The sequence below is a fragment of the Anomalospiza imberbis genome, chromosome 1 (assembly GCF_031753505.1).
Source record: "Anomalospiza imberbis isolate Cuckoo-Finch-1a 21T00152 chromosome 1, ASM3175350v1, whole genome shotgun sequence".
Taxonomy (NCBI): domain Eukaryota; kingdom Metazoa; phylum Chordata; class Aves; order Passeriformes; family Viduidae; genus Anomalospiza; species Anomalospiza imberbis.
The window spans coordinates 13,551,510-13,574,406 of record NC_089681.1 but is presented as its reverse complement, the minus strand read 5'-3'; the positions used below and the strand labels follow the sequence as shown (position 1 = coordinate 13,574,406).

Here is a 22,897-nt window from a genome sequence, read left to right as displayed (position 1 = left end):
GGATCTCTAGTTTTATGACAGATCAATACAAACATACAGATTTAATTTCTTCTGCAGTCTGGGGTACTATGGAGGCTGTGGCTCTGAATTTCTGGCCTGAATTTGTGGGCTGAAAGAGAGTCTCTGAGAGACATCATGTTGATTTCATCCCAGACCCTGAGCAATGCCTGTGTCTGTTCCCTAGAGTTTGCTTTGATCCCTGACAGTGTTAGTAAGATGTTAAGAGTATTGGGGATGTCCTTGAGCACCTTTGGGTGCAGGTTTAGTGGCCTTAGTACTTTCTGAATGTATAAAAAAAGACTTCATAAAAGAGGCAGCCACAATATTTTATTTAAAGCCACAGGGACACTGGTGAACTGTCATTTCTTTGGAAGCTTTAGGATTTCCTCTGCAGTGCACCAAGAGATGGTTTATGGCTCAATGTTCTGGCATCTCCTCACTTTGACTACATACATGGCTGTGGGCAAAAAAGGGGAGATTGTCACAGTGATGAGAACTGCTATCAGGAGCTGCTTTGAAGACACTCTTTTTAACTGTATTTGAAATGGCAGAATTCCTGCTCTGCTACAGCTACCAAAACAAAAATATCTTCATCCTATTTCCAGTTCGACCCCATGTTTTAAAGGGTAATTTAGCTCCTGTGAATATCAAGTAACAGAACGAAGTGATTGCGGAGCTGAAGCATAAATAGAAAGAGGAACAGGCAGCAGTGAAATGCTGACACTTCAGCTGAGACTTGGCAAGCCCAGCTGGAAATGCTTGTCCCAGCAACACACACTGGATTCACAGAGTACCTTCACGATTGCTTCTGTGTACAAAGTTCATATCCTCACTGACCTATTTTACTTTTTTGCTGACAGTGCAAAAGTTTAGTATAAAGGACATTTTAAGTGGTTTTTTTCCTGGGTGTGTATATATACATAAATGCCACCTTATACTCATTTATTTTGTAATGAATCAGGTGTGTAACTGACTTGTAAGTTTTAAATTTCAGTGGGACTTCTGCTTCTAAGTCACTGAGACACTTTGGAAAATGTGATCTTTTAGTAAGATGCCCATCTACCATCCTGTAGACAGGTCATATGCTTATGTTAGAATCACCAAACTTTGTGGCCTCTGGGAGGATACAGAACTGTTCTATTTCAAACAGAAAGGGGCAAATCTACCTACCAGTGGAGGATGTAGGATGTCCCTTGAGAAGAGGTGTGAAAAATCTGTCCTCTTTGGCCACCATGAATTGTCCTTATCTTTGGCAAGATGCTTCTTTTGTCCATGCATGTTTCTCACAAAGGACATCATGACTTGTTTTCCTTGGAAATAAGTAAATCCTTCTCTTATAGAAGTTCCATAAATACATGAAACTTGTGAAAGAATTTTAAGATGGCAGAAACCACCTGCAGGGCTTTGCCTCTCTGCATATAGCTGCTAATTTTCAAGGGAACTAATACAGTTTTGTTCAGTTTACCCAAATTTGATAAAATTGCAGTGGTTCAATGAGTGCTGCCTGGCAGTGCTCTGGGATAGTCACTGCAACCAAGGGTGCTATGCAGGGTGTAACACATGAGCAGTAACCCATGAGCATGCCAGAACTCCTCAGCAGCAGTTGAGCATGCTGAGGCAGGACATGCATTGTGCTGTGACTAATTACATCATCAGTGTGTATTGTTCAATAATTAGTGAATTCTGATAGGGATTTCTGTTTTAAGTGATCTCTTCACTGGTGTTTTGTTCTTCCATTAAAAAACACATTGTTTCATCCAAAGCATTTCAGACAGCAGATTGAGGGAATTGGTTCTGCCCCTCTACTGCGCTCTGATGAGACCCCACTATAGTGCCGTGTCCAGCTGTGGAGTCCTCAGCACAGGAAGGACATGGACCTGTTGGAGCAGGTCCAGAGAAGAACCCTGAAGATGATTAGAGAAATAAAGCATCCATTGTGAAAACAGAAACACAGGCTGAGAGTGTCAGGGCTGTGCAGCCTGGGGAAAAGACCTTATTGTGGCCTTTCAATACTTAGAGGGGGCTTACAAGAATGATGGGGACCAACTTTTTAGTAGGGCCTGTTGCAATAGGACAGGGGTAATGGTTTAAATTAAAAGAGGTAAATTCAGACTAGATATAAGGAAGACATTTTTCACAATGAGGGTGGTGAAATACTGGAACAGGTTGCCCACAGAGGTGGCAGATGCCTCATCCCTGGAAACATTCAAGGTCAGTGTGGAATGGCTCTGAGCAACTTGATAATAATGGAAGATGTCTCTACTCATGTTGGACTAGATGACCTTCAAAAAGGTCCTTTTCAACCCAAACTGTTTGTGTGTTTGTGATTCTGTGGTTCTATTATATGTACATTTAATTTGTGTGTGTGATTGTCTCAGGAAGGCTAAAAGAGGTAAAAGGTTGGAACACATTATGAAAGTCTTCATACCATGTTGTTTATTTAGTGTCAGGGACCAACATGTTCCTTGCACATTTTTTTGAGCCTTGCTAGGATAAGCATAGGGACTATATAGGATGTAGGAACTGACAGATTAATTATTCAGAAAATTACCAGGAAGAGCAGGAGGTTGTTTTTTTTCTTTTTCTCATTCATAGAACTCAAGATTGGATAATGCTTTTTAAGATCTATGTTAGCCAAGCACAATCTACTAGACTTAATAGAGGGAAGTAGCTGGGTAAGATATTTGGACTGTGGTTCAGTTAATGATATGTATTCATCCAGCATGTTGGCCTTTTCTGGGGTTGGAAAGGAAAGCCAATTGTGCAGGCACTGTCCCATAAACCCTTACCCACTGGTTTAGAAAAGAGACAAGGAACTTCAGAATGCATAATGTCCCCGGTGGAAATAAAAATGTCCCCATTGATGAAAACCAAAATGCAAGTTTCATGTAGCTGCAAGAGCAATTTCATCCCAAGTTAGTGCCTGATTCTTAATTTCTGGGCAAAAATTTAGATGTTTCCATTATCATGAAAGTGCCTAATGGCATCTCAACAAATGACATTGTTCTCAAAAGCTCTGAAAACATTTACTGCAAAGTAGGAGCAATGTGTTCCAAGTTATCTTGTTCCATGCTATGTAGGAGGAAAACACTTCTGTTTGGAGCAAGTGTCCCTACATATTATCAATTAGGAGCAACTCCTGTTTAGACAAACCCCCAGGAAAACTATTCTGGCGTGCATGCTTGCAAATACAGCCTTTATTTGTTGTAAGCATGAGTAAGGGCCATGGATATAATTTTGTAAATATTAAAGGCTTGCATATGCCTGTTGAGCTTCACAGGCAATTGCTCAAATGCTCCTGATCTCGCTCACAATGTTTTCCTCAGGTAGGGCAGACTGTGGCCTCACATGCAAAATCTGTCAGGTGATCTTGACTAATATATGGAATTATAGATGGGTGAGGTAGTGGTACACACAAAATTGTTTTCTGGTGTTAAGCTATTAAGTTGCAGAAAGTGGGTCAGTGTTTCAAAGGCTTGTTGAATCAAGGTGGCCCTCTATCACCACTTCTTGTTTGCCTATCTTCTCCCCCTTCTCCTCTCGAACTGGTCAGGATTTGTCAGTCAGCTAATTCTCTTGAACAGCTCTTGAGAAAAACTTCTTCTAGTGAGGAAAATGTGTTTGATGCTAAGTTAGGTGTTTTCCAGTCATCATGCAGACTAGCTGACATAGAGTGATTCACATTACTTAAAGGGAAAACATCAAGGACTTTGGGTGAGAAGCCTACTTCTCAATGCCAAGGGATAAAGAATTTACCACTTCACTTGAGTATTGGTTCCAGTGTATAATTGTATTCACTGGTACATCTTATTCCTTTTTGTTCCATTTAACTTGGCTTCTGATAAGTACTTCTGAGCACAGATGCATTTTTTGAATTCCTGCCTGAACCTTTGATTAGCACACTGCAATATAGACTCAATAACTTTACCTGAGGCTTCTATATTTGTAATTTAAACTATGTGCAGTGTCAATTTATTGAGCTACTTCTCCTCCATAGAGTTTGATTTTTAGCAGATTTGTAGAGTTGAGGGAGCATTGACAAAGAGAACAGCATACACTACCAAAGAGAAAATCTGAATATCTTTTGTTTGTTATTCCAAATAAATAAGCCTGGACATAATTCAGTATGGACATAATTGGCATAGACTGCAGAAGAAATTCACACATTCATGTGGAAATTCAGGTTTGTTAAGGATTATGTGGTCATGTTTTCTTTCACTTAATGATTTTGTATCCTCTTAGGAATTTTGGATCCACTTAAATGAGTGGAAATAATTCAGATTATGAAATACCTGTGAGTTTTATAAATATAGAAAAAGAGGTATACAGAGAGACCCTTTTTCTGAGTGAGCCAAAATATTGTAGTGGGAACCTGTGTCTTTTGACATGACAGAGGAATTGAAATACTTATAAGCCCACCAACTGCAGGAAAGGCTGAAGTTGGAATTTAAGAAATAAATGCTCATTTCTGGGGCTCTTGACTACTGGCTTGTTTGTGAAATGTCAGACCAGTCCTGTTATGCTCCTATGGAACATGTGGACAAAGAATTTTGTAGAAGGGGTTTTTCCTCTTGTGTCAGATGAACTCCATCCAGTTAGACTTACACTGCTGACTGAAAGCTGGATTGAGCTGTCTGCCTTTGTATGATAAACTTTCTGTAGTTTTGTTCTTGCAGGTTATTTTGTGACATAAGACCAGATGAACATTAACAAAACCTGGAATGTACTTTAATTGTAAAGCTCCATCAGACATATTGATAATTGCATGTTTTGTAATAAAAACTGTGAATGCTTTTCTTTCTAAGCATAGTGACAGCTGTTAAAGCACATCTGGAAAATATGCTTTAAGCAAAAATATTTTAGCACAGAGATTTTCACAATCTGTGGGCTATTTATCAGCATTTTTTTACAGAATACTAATCTGATTTATCAGTATTTTTAATATTAAAGTCTTGCTTTTTTAAAAAAATGATGTTTACAAATCTGGTTTTGAATTCACATCATAGACTGGCAATTCCAGTGTACTTCAAGGCTAAATGCTGTAGAACAAAGCATTGCTTTGCTACTATTTTTAGGTAGAAGCCTATATAAGTCTTGTCTGATGCCCTCATAAATTTCCTTTATTGATTTCAGCCAAATATTTTCCCTTTTTATGATTTTAAAGAGAAATTATTTTTTTTATACTGGAATTTCATTGAGAAGAAAATTTCTCATACACCTGCTCTGTGCTTCTTGAGGCTCATGTCATGTGCTATTACCCTTGTACCATCTACAATTATTATAGCATTACACATGACTCGTTGCAGTCAGTGAGAGTGTTTACAAAATAGGACCCTGGCCACTTGGAAACGAACAGCAATGTTTCTGTTTTTGATAGAAGCCCAAGCATTGTCATTTCTTTACTTTCCTCAGAACTGTCATATGAGCATTACAAAACCAAATTTTCTGATATGATTCATTAAAATGGAACAAGAAAGCGTAAAACTTCAAGCAACTTTAAAACGTCTAACTGCTACTTCATTGCTATTGTTGCTTATTTTTTTTATTTGGAAAAAAAGGACTAAATATAAAGAGGCGGAACCTTAAAACATCAAGGTATTACTTTAATCAGGATCTTGCATTCTGACCCAAGCATCTCAACCAACTTGCTTTCAGGATGATGAGGGCAATTTTGCGGAGAGCATTTGTCAACAGATGCCTAAGTGAGAAATCAGTTTCCTTTATTTGGAGTAGGAGGCAACTTTTTAATGATAGATTACACTGTGTTGGAGCAGCTTCACACCTGAATTTTAAATCATAAGTGCTGTTCTTGTGCAGTTGGAGGAAAAATGCAGTTACGCAACCAAGTGAGAAGCTACAGCTGCAAAAACGAATGAGATTAAAAAAAAAAATCTACAGCAGCGATACTATAAAATAATATGGAACACATTAGTGGTAATATGGGAAAATTAATTCCAAATTATTGACAGTTTAATTGACCTACAGGAAGTATTTTAATGGACATAATATGCTGTTCTGTTTTTCAGTTTTTTAAACTTTTCCACTGAGAAGAAAACAAGTTTTTCCAATTATGGGGTTTAAAGTTGTAACAAATGGTTGCTGTGGGTTCCCTGGTTGTGAGATGGCAGCACTGGATGTGTGACTTTTCTGCCCAGCACCTGCAAAGCCCATCCTGTGAGCAGGCCGTGGGTGCCACTGCTGCGCTCTCATCCTAAACTTGCTGTCACAGAGGCTCTTTGCAAATGGTACTCACTGATTTGACCCCCAGGCTCCGGCTGCACGAAGAAAAGGTCATTAAGGATCGGCGACACCACCTCAAAACGTACCCGAACTGCTTCGTCGCCAAAGAGCTGATTGACTGGCTGATCGACCGCAAAGAGGCCTCCGACAGGGAGACAGCCATTAAACTGGTGCAGAAATTACTGGATCACAGCATTATCCACCATGGTAAGTGCAGTATCACCTGCTAAAAACTTCTAAGCTGAATTTATTGACTGCTGTGAGACAAAGGGAAATCCCACTCCTGTTCTTCAGCCAAGGATAGGACAGGTAGGATTCTTTCTCTGCCAGATATGGAGCATCTCTTGAACTGTGCTGCTATGCAAGGTCACCTGTGTCCTGAAGGAGATGAGATCCTGAAAAGGTGTGGAGTGATGTTCCCCATGGCAGGGGGGAAACTTACTGGAGAGTGTGATGGTGCTTCTCTGTCTCCAGAGCAGCCTCAGCTGGATCGTGTTCCCGTGTTCCCCCTCACCCTGCAGCCTTCATTTCCCTGCTCCTAAAAGCACTGTTCTCCATCTGAAAAAGCCATCTGAAAAATCAGCCAGCAAAAAAAAAAAAAAAAAAAAAAAAAAATATTTCTCACGTGGATTAATTCCCTGGCCCTGGCCCTCACAGCAGCTGCACAAACATTAGTGCTGGTACAGCTGCAAGAAAGTTAGTGGTCTGGCTGTGCCCTGATTAATTTTCTCCTAAACTTGTTGTCTATTTGAGATCTGCTCCTTTCAGCTTCTTGAATAAGAATTCATGCTGATGAAAAGACTTCCAATTCACTGGTAGCATTTAGTTGCCTTTTGGGGCACAAAGAGGCTGGGAGGCACACGAGCAAAGAAGATCCAAGGCCTCAATTTCAAGCTTTTAGTATTGCCCATTTCAGGATGGCAAATGTACCATTTGTTTCCTTTTAAAGAGAAAACTGAGTGATTATGAACAGACAAATGTTGACTTTATGCAGAGGTCATTGTATGTGCAGCAATGCTGCTGCTGCTGTCTGCAGTACATTAACAACACCTTAATTAAAGTCAGAAATGCACATATTGAATGAATGCCACTTTTACAGCTTCTGCTTGGCTATTAAATGAAAATTCTGCGTTGTTATGGAAACTGGGACTCACGGTAGATAGTTAAAGAATAAAGTAAATTATAGGGTATTCAAATCTGTCTACTTAATCCTTTATTGAGAAAATGTCAGTGAAGAGTTGCGTGCATGCCTGTGTGACTTAATTTAATTGAGCAATAGAGATTTTATTGCTGAATGCTTGTTGAAAGCTCTAACAGCCTTCAAGTATTTTCTACCCTACCATCCAATTGAAAACAGTAGAAGAAATTTTATATATATGTGTGAAGATATTAGAAATGGAACAGGTGTTTCTTGAAAATGTTCATGTATTGCACTCTAATAAAATACTTTGTGAAGTGAGCTTGGGCAGGTGAATTCAGAGAGGTTCTGTCAGGTTCTGCAGGATGCTTAGTACATTCTTTCAAGTGCCATGTCAAGTAAAAGGGACACCAGTTCCCGCTTCCTACTTCGGTGCAGAAGTTCCCCCATGTATGTGGGTTGACAGCTGTGTTAGGAGCACCTTGCTTGGGATAGCTTTCCCATCAGTTTATGCCCTTGATGGGGTTTGTGCTGCATTTAAAAGAGCCCATGATCAGCTGCTCTTCTACAAACCTAATCTGGCATTTCTCGGTGTGCTCATGTTGTACCTGCCATTTGCTAGCTGGCATGGCAGAGCAATTGAGACAGTTTTAAGAAGGCAGAATGCTTTGGTTTTATCTCTTTCTTTAGGAACTCTCAGGTTTCCTACAGCACGGTGAACTGGTATGAATAACTTTAGGAAGTTTGGCAAACCTTAAATTATTGGGCATTCTACTCTGGTGGCCTTTTAAACAAACAAGACAACAGACTGTTTTCATCAAAAGGTTTTCTGGGTATGTAGTGGATGGATGCTTTTTTGCTCTTTATGTTTGCAGTAATACTTACAAAACTGATGGACACTTCTCCCCCTCACCAAGAAATTTGGTTACCTCTCAATGTTTTCTCCAGCCTTTCATTAAAACGGAGCAAAACTGTGTGCTGAGAAATACAGGGGTTAGACTCTACACATGCTTGCTTTGAAGCTCAGCGGTGGTACCTGCTAAATGGGTCCTCAGCTACTTAACATGTGTGTGAATTTTTTTTTGTTTAATTATTTTATGTTTCAGTCTGTGATGAGCATAAAGAATTCAAGGATGTCAAACTGTTCTACCGCTTCAGAAAAGATGACGGGACGTTTCCACTGGACAATGAGGTGAAGGTGTTCATGAGAGGACAAAGACTGTATGAAAAGTATGTTGCATTCAGTATTTGTTATATGTTGACAACAGTGCCATGTGAGGCAAATAATACTTGTTAATCTATTTCTGAATCACCACAGGCTTTCAATTCATGCAGGAATGGATCTGGGCAATTCCATTACTTCAGCTGGGAGTCCTTCCCTCTCCTATTTTTCTTTTGCTTTTCTACCATATTCACTTGAGGCATTTTATTTAAAATCTGATGCCCCAGATTGTAAATACATCCTATATGAGAATTCAGTGTGAATTGAAGCCCTTGAAATCTATTCTTTAAAAATAATTACAGATTTATTTGTCAAAATAATTCAAATAATTACAGAATTATTTTATATGTAAAAGCATAATTATAATTCCTAAAACATTATTGAAAAAGCAGCCACATGTCTGTGAAGACTCCATATCTACAGCTTCACAGAGAGGCACAATTTTAAATCATCTGTGAGATGAATCTTCAATGTTCCAGCCTGCAAAGTTTCAACATCAGAAAAGTTATGTTAAAAGCAATTTCAAAAAAAACCACCAAACTAACCAAGAGCATCTGATTATCTGATTTAAACAGATTACTATACTGAGATACTAAATATCCCACTGGATTACTTGCATCAAGTAACTAGGTATCTTAACAATGCTTCCTAATATTAAATTAAAGACATTTTTATTCAGGATGTAGAGATTTTGACATGGTACTTTCAAGCAGAGAGAAGAAAATGCATGTTAGCATATGCTACAAATTAATGCAAAAGTTGTGATGCGTTGTTTACCAAAAAGCTTGGAGTATTGCTCTAGACTGAATACCACCCACTTTCCTGCTTGTTTGGAGCAGAAGCGTGCAGCAGCCAGGAGAGATGCTGCATTTTCTCAATGAAGGAAATTTGTTTCCTTCTGAGAAGAAAGCACTCAGGAAACTCACAAGTTTAAAAGCTGATAATAAATATTATTTTCAAGGTTAGTTGGCTCTGAAGATCAGTTTGGTGAAAGAGCAGTGGACCCAAAATATAAACAAATGCTTGTAAATGCCACTCCTTTTGTTACACCCATCATATAAAATTCCCCAAGACACAGTGGCTGTGACTATTTAAAGTAAAAATATAATAAATTGTATAAGACATAAGAAAATGCATCACTGGAGAAAATCCTCCATTCTATGCACTGGGACAGGTGAAATGAATCAGCTACCTTCAAACTCCTCTGTGCCTTACTAAGCACAGCATTTGCTCTTTAGACTTAGTAAACATGCAGTGTCTACAAGCCTGACCCATACTCTGAAAAGCAGATTAGAGTGTCTACAGTGCTTTTTTTTGTCTATATTTCTATTGAAATTATCCATAAGAAAAATATTTTTTGTTGGCAAGGCTGATGTCAATCTTCTGCATGAAAGGAGCCATAGTAGAAAGAACTGTGTTCTAATAGTGTCTGTTTCCATCACCATTTCTCTGAATGGAGAACTATCCCCAAACCAATGTCTGTGATCCACTTTGTCTAACTTTGTAGTAGCAGAAAAACATTCATAGCTGTAGAGAGTGTTCCTATCTTGGCAAAGGAGTTAATGCCAAAAGCAGCATCCCTATCTGAATATAACTGCATTCTTAAGAGGTGTTTGCTCCTAGGCAACGTATTTGAAGGGTTCAGAAACTTTTAAAAACAGCCCTGAGTGCTAAATATAGTATAAATTAAAAATACCTGTCATTTCAAAACCAGTATGTGACAGTCAAAGGTAGTCAAAATTCTCCATGGATCATCGGAAGTATTTTATATTCTTGGGAGATTATAAGGCATACCTGGGCTATCTGGGCTTCACTTTGTTTATTTTAGCAAACCTCCTGTGCAGAGATTTCAGACTTTGTTAGTTTCCTTGCCTATTCACCTTTATTAGCAACACCTTCACAATTTCTTTGGATAACCTTTAAACTCAAAATCTAATGCTGAAAGTCAGGAAGAGCTCTACAGTGAAATGTGTGATTGTGTAATATATCTGTTGTATCAGTTTGCTAATAGTCTTAAGAAAGAAAATATTAATTCAGTGCTATTAAAATAATTACTAAATGGCAGCAACCAGAGAAAAGTATTCATGCACAAACATTAAGTCATTTACCACCATATTCAACTTGTTTATCAAAATGCCTATGGGCCTGGTTGCAACAGAAATGCAGCTATGCCAAAGGAAATCTATCCAAATCCAACACATTTTGAAAATCTGTGACTAATTTTGTAGAGTTTGCTGATCTTCACTAGGCTTTGCTAATTCAAGATAGACATTACAATTATTTCCTGCTCTTTTCCATTCTCTGATTGGGGCTGGAGTACCACTAGGTTCAGAAGCCAAGGTAATTTACACTTGCCAAAATTGCAGACATTACCCAGCACCAGTCCATGCAGTTCTGTACCCTCAGTGGGTAAAATGAGCAAAATGCTTTAGGAGGATCAACAGGTTGTTGCATGGGTGTCTCAGGCAGGTTCCTTACATTCAGACAGCTGTTTCGGGTAAATGCCTTGTTCTGTGCCCTGGGACATGGGGACATCAGGGCTGTCCCTCTGCTGAGGAGCTCCCTTTCCCGTCTCTCTTCTGCATGACCACGAAGCTCCTCATAACCGGAACTCTCCTCTCTTGTGTATTACCCCCTTCACCCACTGTGGGCATCTTTGGTGGCTGTACCTGTGGGATTAGAAGATTTAAAATCAGTCTCTGATTGTATTCTCCCTTCATTTGCACTGAAAATCATGAATCAGTTCAGATTCCCAGCACATTGTTGGAAACTTGGGTAATCCTTTCTGTGAACATGCTTTGAGGCTTAGGTTTATAACTAGAGATGAAAACTGCTGGATTTCCTAGAATCTTGTCTGAAATTGTTGAATAGTTTATAAGATCTAAGGTTGGTATCAGCTTTCAAGCTCTACAGGACTGCCCAGATAGGATGAATGAGATAAACATGTTTTCTGTTCAACAAAACTCTCCCTGCAAATCTTTTATAAATCCAGTACAGACCTTTTGTAGCTTAAAAAAAAATCAAATTGTTGCAGGCACCTTATTTTTATTATGTTTGCTATTCTCAGTAGGGTTTGGTCAGACACATAAGATTGTTTTTTCTGGTGCAGTCATACATAGGAGCTATAAGTCATTTCATGATGCTGACATCAACTGAGACTTTTGAACCAGATTTCACTGTGAAAGAAGTGCAGATTTATGGTTTTAATGTCAGGAAATCTTTCAGATAATTTTGAGACTGCATTCTTGGCATCATTTTTGGTTTAACTCATCAGCGGTTGAGTTGCTTTTATCCTCTGGCGCAGTTATTTTGATAAAAACAAGGTTAAAGATTTCTTTTGAAAAGGAGTTTGAATTTCAGTGCTTGGATAAATACGTTCCTTTAATGCAGGACAACACCAGTTTTAGCAAATAATGCGTTTTGGCATTAACAGCCTCGTTTTTTTTGAACAAGGAGAAAATGGAAGAGTAAAAGGAAGTTTCCAGTTCTGCCTAACAAAAGGCCAGGTTTTTGATTGATGTAAATTGGTACAGTTTTGTTGACAGCCATGGAGCTACAGTGATTTACTTCAGTGAGTGACGTGAGTCCATGGATTGCTGTGTCTGGGCTTCTTAAACTGGCAATTTGTCGTGTCTGTTTGTTCACAAGTCCAAATCCTTTGCAGTGCTATTCTGGGCTTATGCAGAAGGGTGTGAAATGTCAAACTGAGTGTTTTTCCACTTGGTATTTTTCCAGATTTCTTTTGTGTCTCTGTAAAAATCTAACCATTAGCACTGCCTTTTCAAGGACCTTTCTATCTGCGATTTCAATGAGGCGGTCAACTAATTATAGACTCATCAAAGAACAATTAACACAATCCTAAAGATTTTTTATTTGGTGCCTGCAGAGCCTGGGTAACCAGTTCTGGGTAGCCATGTAGCAGATGGTAGGAAAAGACACAAGCTTTGGGTTTGCATTTTTTTTTCTGAGGGGGAAAAAGCCTGGTGAACGAGACACATTTAAAGATAGCCCCTTGGAGCATAGTAGGTCTGTATTAGAGGTGGTGAGTGTGGGACAAAATGCTGTGGGACAAGATGCTTGTAAATCAAAATATTAAAAAAGAATGAAGTCTGCAAGAATTCTGGAGTCAATACATTATCCTCAGCTAATTTGGCTTTCTCAGTTCTTACTCAGCTCAGAGGTGCTGGCAATGACACACCATCTAAACAAGCAGTTCATTGTGCTACCACCGACACACAGCTGTGGCTGAGCAGCCTTGGCCTGGTTTGATGATCTGCTACCTGGTGGTCAGATCCAGTAGGTTCAGGCCTCAGGTTAGTGCTCATTAAAATCAAGAGAAGAGTCTTTTAGGTGAAATAACAGAGGTTGGACCATGTCAAACCTCTTCACTGTAATTTCAAATGAAACTTCTCTCTGGGTTCTTATGGCACAGATTTTTTTGATGCTTCCCAAAGGAGATGAAGTTATATTCCATAATCTCTGGACGTGCTGTCAGTTTAAGAAGCAGATGGCTTGTGTATGGATTTACTTGAATTTCAATTTCTTTATCAGAAGGGCAAAGATTCAGCACTGCCAGAATATGACTGTTGTAGTTCAGTTGTGCCCTCATTTCCAAATAGTTGGTGAAAGAAAGGGACCTGTTACTCTTACCTGGAAAAAGCATCTTTTGAACTATTTCTCTGAAAGTCTTACCACTAGTCCTATTATTAGCCTATAATAAATAATATAGTTATGAAAAAAATTAAGTTAATAAGGATGCTATGGTGCTCAGTTTCCTCCCAAAAAGTGGAATTCTGTATTACAAAGAAATTATTCTCATTTATTCTTTAAAACTGCCTTTTGCATCAACAAAATATTGAGGCTTTTTTTTTTAAGACCATGTAATTTGCATAGGTATCTTGAATAGAGAAGAGTTTCATTAGTATCCTTCAGCTACTCCCATGCCAGTTGCTAGGAGATTTTGGGACATCTCATGGTGTTCCTCTGGCTGGTGTTACAGAGAGCCAGCTAAGGCACAGAGAACTGTGAGCCTCAGATGTTAAAATGTGCTCAGGTTCATGTGCAATTCGCTAACTGCAGCTGCATCATCAAATGTTGGATGCACAATATTTATCTGCCTCCAAACCACGGGACTACCTTTTTTCCTCCTCTTGAATTTTTCTGCAGCTGTTTTAGAGCTTATGGAAAGAATTTTCAAAGTCATCTAAATGACTTTGGGGCATAGTCCTGCTAACAGTAAATATTAATTAGGAAGCTTTGAACACATTAGTCACATTCTGGTGCTTTTAGGCTAATTTTTTTCAAAGCTGATTATACAGTAACTTTTAGAGAATGTTAAACACTAAATAGGGGAAATGCAAAACCTAAAAATCTAATTTTCTTTCAGGGAAAAAAGAAGAAAGCATTAACTTCACACAGGGATATAAAGTCTAAATTTGTTTACTCTGCAGTTTTCATTCACTTCCTAAGTAGATTGATAGCTTGAGGAAAGATTTAGTAAGTCAGTGAAAGCTTCATATGCATTTGCTTGATATAAATGAGATTTGCCAGAATAGATCTGGAACTGCTTTTCTGAAGAACCATTTTCCCTACCAATTTTCCCCCCCACCACACCAGGCTGATGAGTTCTGAAAATACCCTTCTGCAAGCCAGGGAAGAGGAAGGAGTCAAGTACGAGCGGACCTTTGTGGCGTCAGAGTTCATTGACTGGCTGATCCAGGAGGGAGAGGCCGCGACACGAAGCGAAGCGGAGCAGCTCGGCCGCAGGCTTTTGGAGCACGGCATTATACAGCACGGTGAGAAATCTACTGCCAAGCAGTAAAAGCTACACCTACTGTAGCACTTTCTTCAGCTCAAATCACGTGGAGAGGCCCTTGTCTTCCTGATCACAGTATATTTAGGTTCTAAATTATTTCAGACAGGAGTCTAAGTAACTTTGTTTAGTAGAAGGGTGGCTTTTTCAAAAGTGCATTGTATTAGCTCTGAAAATGCTTCCTCAAATGCAGAGTCTGGCTGGAATTTGAAACTATAATAACAACTTAAGGATGTGGATGAAAGTCAGTATTCCTACACTTGTAGTAATTAACTTGTAGAACTTGCTATCTGCAATGTGTGTAATTGAGGTAAATAGATTTGTAAGGATCAAATAGGGATTAGAACCTTAAATTAGCTAAATTCTGTGTGCAAGATAAAAATTTCAGGGTCTATATATGTTCCTACTTGTAGGCAGAACAGAGCATAGTCTGATGCCAGAAAAGCAGCTTTTCCTCTTGGGCATGTAACAGAGTTCTAGTATGTTTGGGCAGGAAGGAGGATGTCACTTTTGGTTGAAGTGTTACTTTATTTGTCCTGGTGGTATAACTTTGAGGCAGGAATCAAATATTTCTTCATGGTCCAGTATAATGTGTCTGGCAAATACACCTTCATCAAGAAGCTCCTTCACTTAAGGGTGGAGGAGACAGAGTTTTCTCTCTCTATTGCCCAGAGGGTGAAGAAATTAACACCCCTGGCCCCATTTTACATGTTGTCATTATCTGTTCTCAGTGCATGTTGCCCTTCTGTGACCAGGCATTTCCCACCATAGAAGTGGCAGTGCCTCTGGGAGCAATGAAGGGGTGCAAAGAGATGACAACAGAATGGCAGAAGTTGTTACCTACATTACTTAGTGCACAATGGGAAAATAATCATATCCTGGTGGTCCAAGTGTTGTTGCATCAAACCTAATTCTGGCAGAGAACAAAGAGATTATATCAGCATGTTGTTAGTACACAAGGTGCTAGATTGACTAGGTTGCTTGTTACTTCACAAGAAAACCTAGCTTTAATGAATAGAGAAAAGTGGGCATGAAAGTGATCTGCACAGTTCTGTCATGGTTCTAATCATGTTCACATTAACTTGCAATTACTAGGAGCTACTTCTGAATGTTTACAGTGATCAACTTCCAGTTCTATAATTACTCCTGTACTTCCTATGATTTATAGAGTGCCAACTGCTCAGAGCTTGATGGACAGGAAAGGTATGCCACCCCTCCTCTTTACAGCAGCAATGATTTCATTCCTATTTTTACTTGAACATTTTCTGTGTATTACATATGTGGTAAATTTTCCTTACTATCCTGTGGTCCCAAACCAGGACACTTACAAAAAAAAAAATTAAAAAATGTGGGATTTATGCTGATACAGATGTTTTTTGCAGAGAAAATAGTCAGGATTTAATATTTGGTGCAAAGCTGGTTTTCTTAGATACTGAGATCTTTGCAGAGCTAAGAAAGTCAGGATGTGGCTTTTCTTGCAGATCAACCATTGTTTCATTAACTAAGGCAAATGCTCAGCAGGGCACGTTTGCAGGGAAATAATTTTGCCCCTGTCAAGCCAGGTTTCAAGGGTCATTCCTGAGTGACACTGGCCCTGCTCCTCTATGCATAGGCCTGGCCATTCTGCAGGTTTATCCCCTGCCCATCGTTTTCTTGTAGTCAAGAGCATGTACAAAGTGCACTCTAGGAAAGAGATTTGAAATTCATGAAGTAAAGACAGGGTTCTGGGAATTAGTTGATTGCTGAGGAAGTTGTCTTCTCACTTGTCCATACCAGGTCATTGCTGCAACGTACTGTCATCTTCCTCACCCAGTTTTTAATAAAACAAACATAACTGAGTGGGGATTTCACAAGGACTTGATGGCGATGCTGGGAGTAAAGTAAAACTGAATGGTGTCCTTGAGATTTGTCTTCTATGAGTGAACATGCTTTGTGCACACTTTCTCCTTTGTGAAAGGAGATTTCACTGCAACAATTTGTCTAGACAGTGTCAGGAATATTGATGAAAGTACTGGCAGAATTAACATGGAGCTGGTTTGGGGTTCATTTTAGCAACTGGATATGATCTGTGCACATTGAAGGTTCTTGGAAATCTGGCTTCCTCTGAGAAGGGAGCTCGAAATGAGAACTACTGGTACAGAATTAGGGATATAAACTGGAAAAGAGCAGGAAAGGTATTCTCTCCCCAACACCCTCCCACCCATCTTACAGAGTTCTAGATCCAGTTAAAAAACAAAAGAAAGCTATTTTTCTGTGTCTTAGTACCATGAATTCATTTCACCATACTGTGCTTCCATTGTTTTGTCTCTCATCAGCAATACCAAAATTTTACTGGACACTAATTGGCATCCTTGTTGGCAGAACCAGCAGAAAGATTCTTGACTGAACAGCAGTGGAGAATAAAACATTTCCTGTCCTATAGGCAATCATTTTCTAGCAGTATTGTTTGATATACACAATATGGAATAAAATAAAACCTGCTGTATTATTTTTATTAAGTATTTCTTACCCCACCTAATGTGATGGGATGTAATAGAAATAGTTGCATCAAGTTGCCAATCTCAGTGGTAATTTTCCAGCCACAACTGAATTACGCAATGTCTTTTTACTGACTTTCATTTCAATTACTCAGAGAAGCTGTATTCTGCAACTGAGGCACTGTATTCAAAATGGCTTCCTGACACATTTTTCTTCACTTTAATTGGTCAGATGCAAACCAGGTTTCACACAGGAAACAAACACCAATGCTAATTTTAAAAAGGAAAACAGTGGTTTAAGAGGAATTGTATAAATGCTGCAAAAGCATCAAATTCTCAGTTTTAAAATAATCTTCCTGATCTCTTTGGACATATGTAACCATACACATTTCCCCTGCCATGCATGAAAATGATGAAATGTGCTTAAGTGCTGAATTGCTTCCTGCCAAAATCTCACTGGCCTACACAAATCACCGAGATTCGCTCCATTGGTTGAAGCGTGGTGCTAATAATGCAGAGTGGGTTTGATCCCCATATGGGCCATTCACATAAGAGTTGGACTCAATGATTCTTGTGGGTCCCTTCCAACTCAGAATATTCTGTGATTCTGTGAAATCATAATCCACAAAACATCATTACCACCATTTTCACAAATAGGACCCAGATTGCCTTTGCTATGTATTGGTACCCCATGTAATATGGAATAAAGCCCCCATAAGTAGCAGGGAATTGTGCATTTTTAATTTCTTGAAGGCTGGTGTTGGGATTGTAGTTGCCAGTAGTTACTTGGCATTTGTGAACACTGATGGCCTTCATCCAGAATGTAGCAATAAAGACTGTAGGAAAATTTATAAGTTTGGTGATGCACATAAAATAAAGGCAGGGACAAAAGGTGTGCAGAACACATTTCTCAGCTGTAGAAAAGCCCATAAGAGCTTGGTGTTGTTAATAGATAAAACTTCCCTCCAGGACACTGGATCTTTTTTAGTTCTTCTTCATATGGGCATGGTGGGACAGATTAGCTACTGTGGTCAGAATTCACATGCAGCAGGAGAAGTTGTTCTCTGCCAACTGCCAGCTCCCAGGTAGATCAGGCCAAAGCAAGGATGGTCGGGGGGCAGGCAGAGGACAGTGTGATCATCCACACATAGTCACAGCCCTTCCTCAGTCTGGAAAACAGAGATACTGAGATGACCAAGGACAAAAGAGGGTATTCACAGAGCTCTTTATGGAGTTGTTTTTGGCTCATACTTGCTTATAGCCCTTTCTGAAGAGCTTACCCTGCACCTGCAGCCACAACAACAGAGAACTGCTGACATGACAGGCAGAATCTTCTTGTCCTCCTCCAAAGACTCATTCAGTATGAAAGCTTGAGGGATGGAGAAACATCTGCCTGCCTTGCAGAAACTTTTAAAGTCTGGAATCTCCAGTGATAAATATGTTAAATTTAAATCTGGTTAATACTGTTAAGAGAAACCAGTGCTGTCCTAGTATAGCACCTACAACTTGCAAGATGAATATTTGCATTTCTTCCATGGCAGCAACCATGGCAGCAAACCATAGCTTACTTATGAATACTTTTCAATATATTGTGGGATGCAAACACACAGGGATTGCCTTGTACCACAGATGGTACCGGTACTGTGTGTGCTGACAGTTGAGCCTGCGAGAAATGGGGGTCCTGGGCAGCCGAACTCATCTCATGCCACATCACATTCTGTCTGTTTTGTTGTTGTGGCTTCCCAAGCTGCTGCTGACCTTCACGTCCATGTGCTTGGTGTGATTCTTCCCTGACATGCCCCCAGAATCTTACCTGAGCAGTGACCACAGCACAGTTCAGCATGAGGCATTTTGCAATGGCTGTCCATTCTATTCCAGAGGGTTGGGATGTGGATTCCCAGGCTCAGACCAGCAGCAGAATAGGTGTGGTGAGGCTTTGCTTTCCTGAATGATTGAGGGGTGTAAGAGTCTCTTTTAGAGATGACAGCCTAGCAGTTGTCTTCTTTGGAACATATAGTCTGCCTGGACTTCATTAAAGTCTGTGATACTGTTTCCTGTGATGTTCTTCAGAATCTGTATTCCCATGCTGTGGATGGGTGCACTCTTCACAGGGCCAAAACTTGGCCTGGAGTATCCCCCAGGGCTCAGTATTGGGGACAGGACTCATTACTGGGGCCAGCCCTCTTAATTATCTTTATTAAGGAGATCTTTATCCAGGGATCAAGGGCAGCAAAGGTGACTTTGTGGATGACACAAAGTTGGTTGGGAGTATTGATCTTTTGGAAGGTAGTAGAGCTCCACAGAGGGATCTGGACAGTCTGGAGTGATGGGTCAAGGCCAGTGGTGTGAGGTTCAACAAGGCCAAGTGCTGGGTCCTGCACTCAGGTCATAACAACTCCAGGCAAGGAACCCCATCCAACACTCCAGGCTTGGAGATGACTGGCTGGAAAGGTACCCATTGGAAAAGGAGCTGGGATGCTGGTTAACAGCAGCTGAACATGAGCCAGCAGTGAGCCCAGGTGGCCAAGAAGGTCAGTGGCATCCTGGCTTGTATCCTCAACAGTGTGGCCAGCAGGACAAGGGCAGAGATTGTTCCCCTGTACTCAGCACTGGTGAGGCCACACCTCGAGTGCTGTGTCCGGATCTGGGCCCCTCACTACAAGGACATTGAGGGGCTGGAGCATGTCCAGAGAAGGGCAGTGGAGCTGGGGAAGGGTCTGGAGCACAAATCTGATGAGGAGCAGCTGAGGGAGCTGGGGATGTTTAGCCTGCAGAAAAGGAGAGGGGAGACCTTATCACTCTCTACAACTGCCTGACAGGAGGCTGTAGCCAGGTGGGGGTCAGTCTCTTCTGCCAGGCAACACGTGACAGGGCAAGAGGAAAAGGCCTCAGGTTACACCAGGGCAAGTTTAGGTTGGGTATTAGGAAAAATTTCTTCACTGAAAGGTTTGTCTTGATTTGGAACCGCCCAGGGAAGTGATGGAGTTACCATCCCTAGAAGAATTTAAGATGTGTAGATGTGACACTTAAGGACATGGGTTAGTGGTGAACTTGGCAGTGTCAGGTTAATTGTTGAGTTTCATGACCTTAGAGGTCTTTTCCAACCTAAATGATTATATGATTTTGTCAGTGCTAGGATTTTTTGATGGTAATAAATATGTGATAAGATACTGTAGACATGACATCAGTATCTTTGGCCTCCACCCTCCTTTAAAATACATTTCAACTTTAAAAAGTTTTATTGACAGACTTGCACTTGATCAGACCTGGTGTGTTCAAGGTAAACATGTGTTCTGCTGGCTTAGCACAGAAGCAGGTCCTTATCTCCTTTCAAGAGTTAATCTTTTATCTGTGAACTCCACTGTGCAAATTACTTTCCAAAACGAAAACCAACACTTTGGAGTGACTTAGTGAGAACAGTTAATGTTGACATGTGCTATGTCCCTGTCTCTGCAGGAAAGTCTTATATCTGTGTTTAATTGTCCCTATTCTTTGCAAGGACTCTGTACCTTTATACAGCAGAGTTTCCTTTCCGAAGATGATCAGTGCATTTAGTTTTAAGCATCAAGACACATGATGAAATTGAAAGTTTGTTATAATTGTGGAGGTGGATTAAATATCTAACAAAGTATTATTTCTCTTGCTTTTATTGAAAAGCTTTCCTTCTCTTTTAAAATTGCAGTGAATAATGAAGTATGTGCTGCTATATTTACCTTAGGTGTCCACTGCTTATGGTTAGCTGATTATGATTCACTTACAAAGTGAAAACTTGCCATGTATGTGAAATGTGCTCTTCTTTAATTCAAGATTTCTCTTTGGAGCCCCTTTCTTGGAAATATCAACTGCAGATAGAAGTTTACAAGTGTCATTGAAACATACCATAGATCCTTGACTTAATTGATCATAGGCTTTCTTTTCCAAAATCAACACATATATGTCTAGTTGATCTAAAACCTGAATCACATCAGCCCTTGGATATATCCAAGCTTTCATTATATTAAAAATTTTAAAACATCACATTTTTACAGATGATGCATTGATTTATCTCAGTAAAAACACAAGGCTTCAGTTAGTCTATGATGTCCTGAAATACAACTTTGTTTTTCTAAGTCCTGTTGCCCCCATGCTAATGCCAGGCAGAAGCACTCAGTTGTTCGTGTGGCAGTTCCCATGTGTAGGGACAGTAACCTCACCCACAGTAATTCAGCTGCTTATGCTAAATCTGGAGACCACTCTGCATATTTTTTATGATTTTGCCCTTGCAAGAAGTCAAAGAATAAGAACTTCATATGTAATTGTAAAAACCCCCAGCTCCTTAGTATGTCAGCTTCTCATTGTGCTCTTCATGCAGTTGTCTTTACAGCAGAAATGGATTTGGATTTTGAAAGAGGCACATGCTTTATGTAAATAACATATGAAAAATTCTTTTCATATTGACTATTGAATTTTATTTTTCTGACAGAGAATGGGTTTCAGTTTTTAACAGCTGCAAAAAAAAAAAAAAAAAAAAAAAAAGAGATACCCAGATGGGCCTTTTCATCTTCTGCTTCCCTTGCCACAGACTGTACTTTCCATACTTTATTTGGAAGCAAAGAAAAGCAGTTGGCTATGTTCTGTAAACTTACTAAATTAAAGATGATAAATCCTCATATACAAACCAAAAAGACTGCTGAAATGTGTGTGATTCAACACTGGCTTTTCATGTTAGAGTAAGTAATGTGTATTTGAAAATATACTGCAAATAGATGGCATACTGGCTGGAAAGACAAAATGTATATCGAAACACATATCTGCATTCCTATTTTAAGGCAGCAGAAATAACATATTAATGCACTGATCAGAATATACCACCTTAATAAGAACAGGATACTCTGAATTTCAGTTCCCAAGGAACTTTTGGACAGTTGACTGTAATCCTGATGCTTTAAAGACGGTATAAAAGTTGTCTCGACTTTTGTTGGACTACATGAATATACTACAGTTCATTGAAACAGCTCAGAAAGCCTTCCTTTACTTATAGCTCAGAGAGCTGTAGTTATAGCACAGATTTTTTTTTTTTTTTGGACCTACTTACAGTCACAGGACCTATTTATTTCTGGACATGCTTACTGACTTTACCCTTAGTAGGATGAGCTGGAACAGCTCTCTGGGTTTTGTATTGCAGGGCCAGAATCTGCCCTGCAGTTTTATACAAGGGGATCAATGGAATCAAGAGCAGTTCAAACTTAGATCCATTGTTTGTTCAAAGTGAATTCCTTGTAATCCAAATAAGAAAAAAATACAATTTAGTACAGCTGCACTGCTGAGAGTTTAATGTGATGGTTGAATACATGCACAGGTGGGCTTATCTACAGTCTGTGTAGCATATAAACATTCATAAAAGGTGGAAATGCAAGTGTTGTGTTTATGCAGTGCAGGGAATCCAAGACCCACGATCCAGGGCCCTGTGCTCACTGAACATCTGTGGTCTCTCTCCCTGGATTTGTGGGAGATCCAAGCAGGTGGAATTCATCAATGTGTAGAAGGAAACTAATCTGAATAGGTGCCATGATTAAAATGCATTTGCAGTGCCAGATTAGCAGAAAAACAGGAAGGCTTTGAGAGGAGTGGGAAAAGCATTGTCCAGTGCTGAATAAAGTGCCAGTTCCTCTGCTCCAGCCACACGTGTGTCGGTGCAGGGCAGAGTGGAGAGGGGCAGCACAGCAGTGCCTGGGTGTGTGGCAGAGCTGGGGGCTGGGGGCTGGGGGCTGGCTGAGCCCTGCGCAGCCGCTCTGTGCAGCTCTCAGCAGCCGTCGGTGTTTGCCAAGCCCACGGACTCACCACTGCTTTGTGAAAGCCAAAGTGGACACACACTTCACTGCTTGTCTGGCAAGGGACCAAAACTATGCTAGCCAAAGGCCTGAGGCACAGAGGAGGCTGGCTCAGCAAGCTGTGTGCTATCCACAGACAGAGGCATTTTTTTGAGGAACTCGTATTTTGTTTCCTTCCCTTTTAAACACTGGTTCTGC

General features: G+C 40.0%; 1 protein-coding gene across 1 annotated transcript in view; it reads left to right on the top strand.

Moving 5' to 3' along the window:
• DEPTOR (DEP domain containing MTOR interacting protein) overlaps positions 1 to 22,897 on the top strand; it is a 74,922-nt gene that overhangs the window by 18,617 nt on the left and 33,408 nt on the right. The window contains exons 3-5 of the mRNA XM_068182302.1: positions 6,269 to 6,447; positions 8,485 to 8,608; positions 14,217 to 14,395. Coding sequence (XP_068038403.1) covers positions 6,269 to 6,447; positions 8,485 to 8,608; positions 14,217 to 14,395 — 482 coding nt within the window. The remainder of the gene's footprint in view (positions 1 to 6,268; positions 6,448 to 8,484; positions 8,609 to 14,216; positions 14,396 to 22,897) is intronic.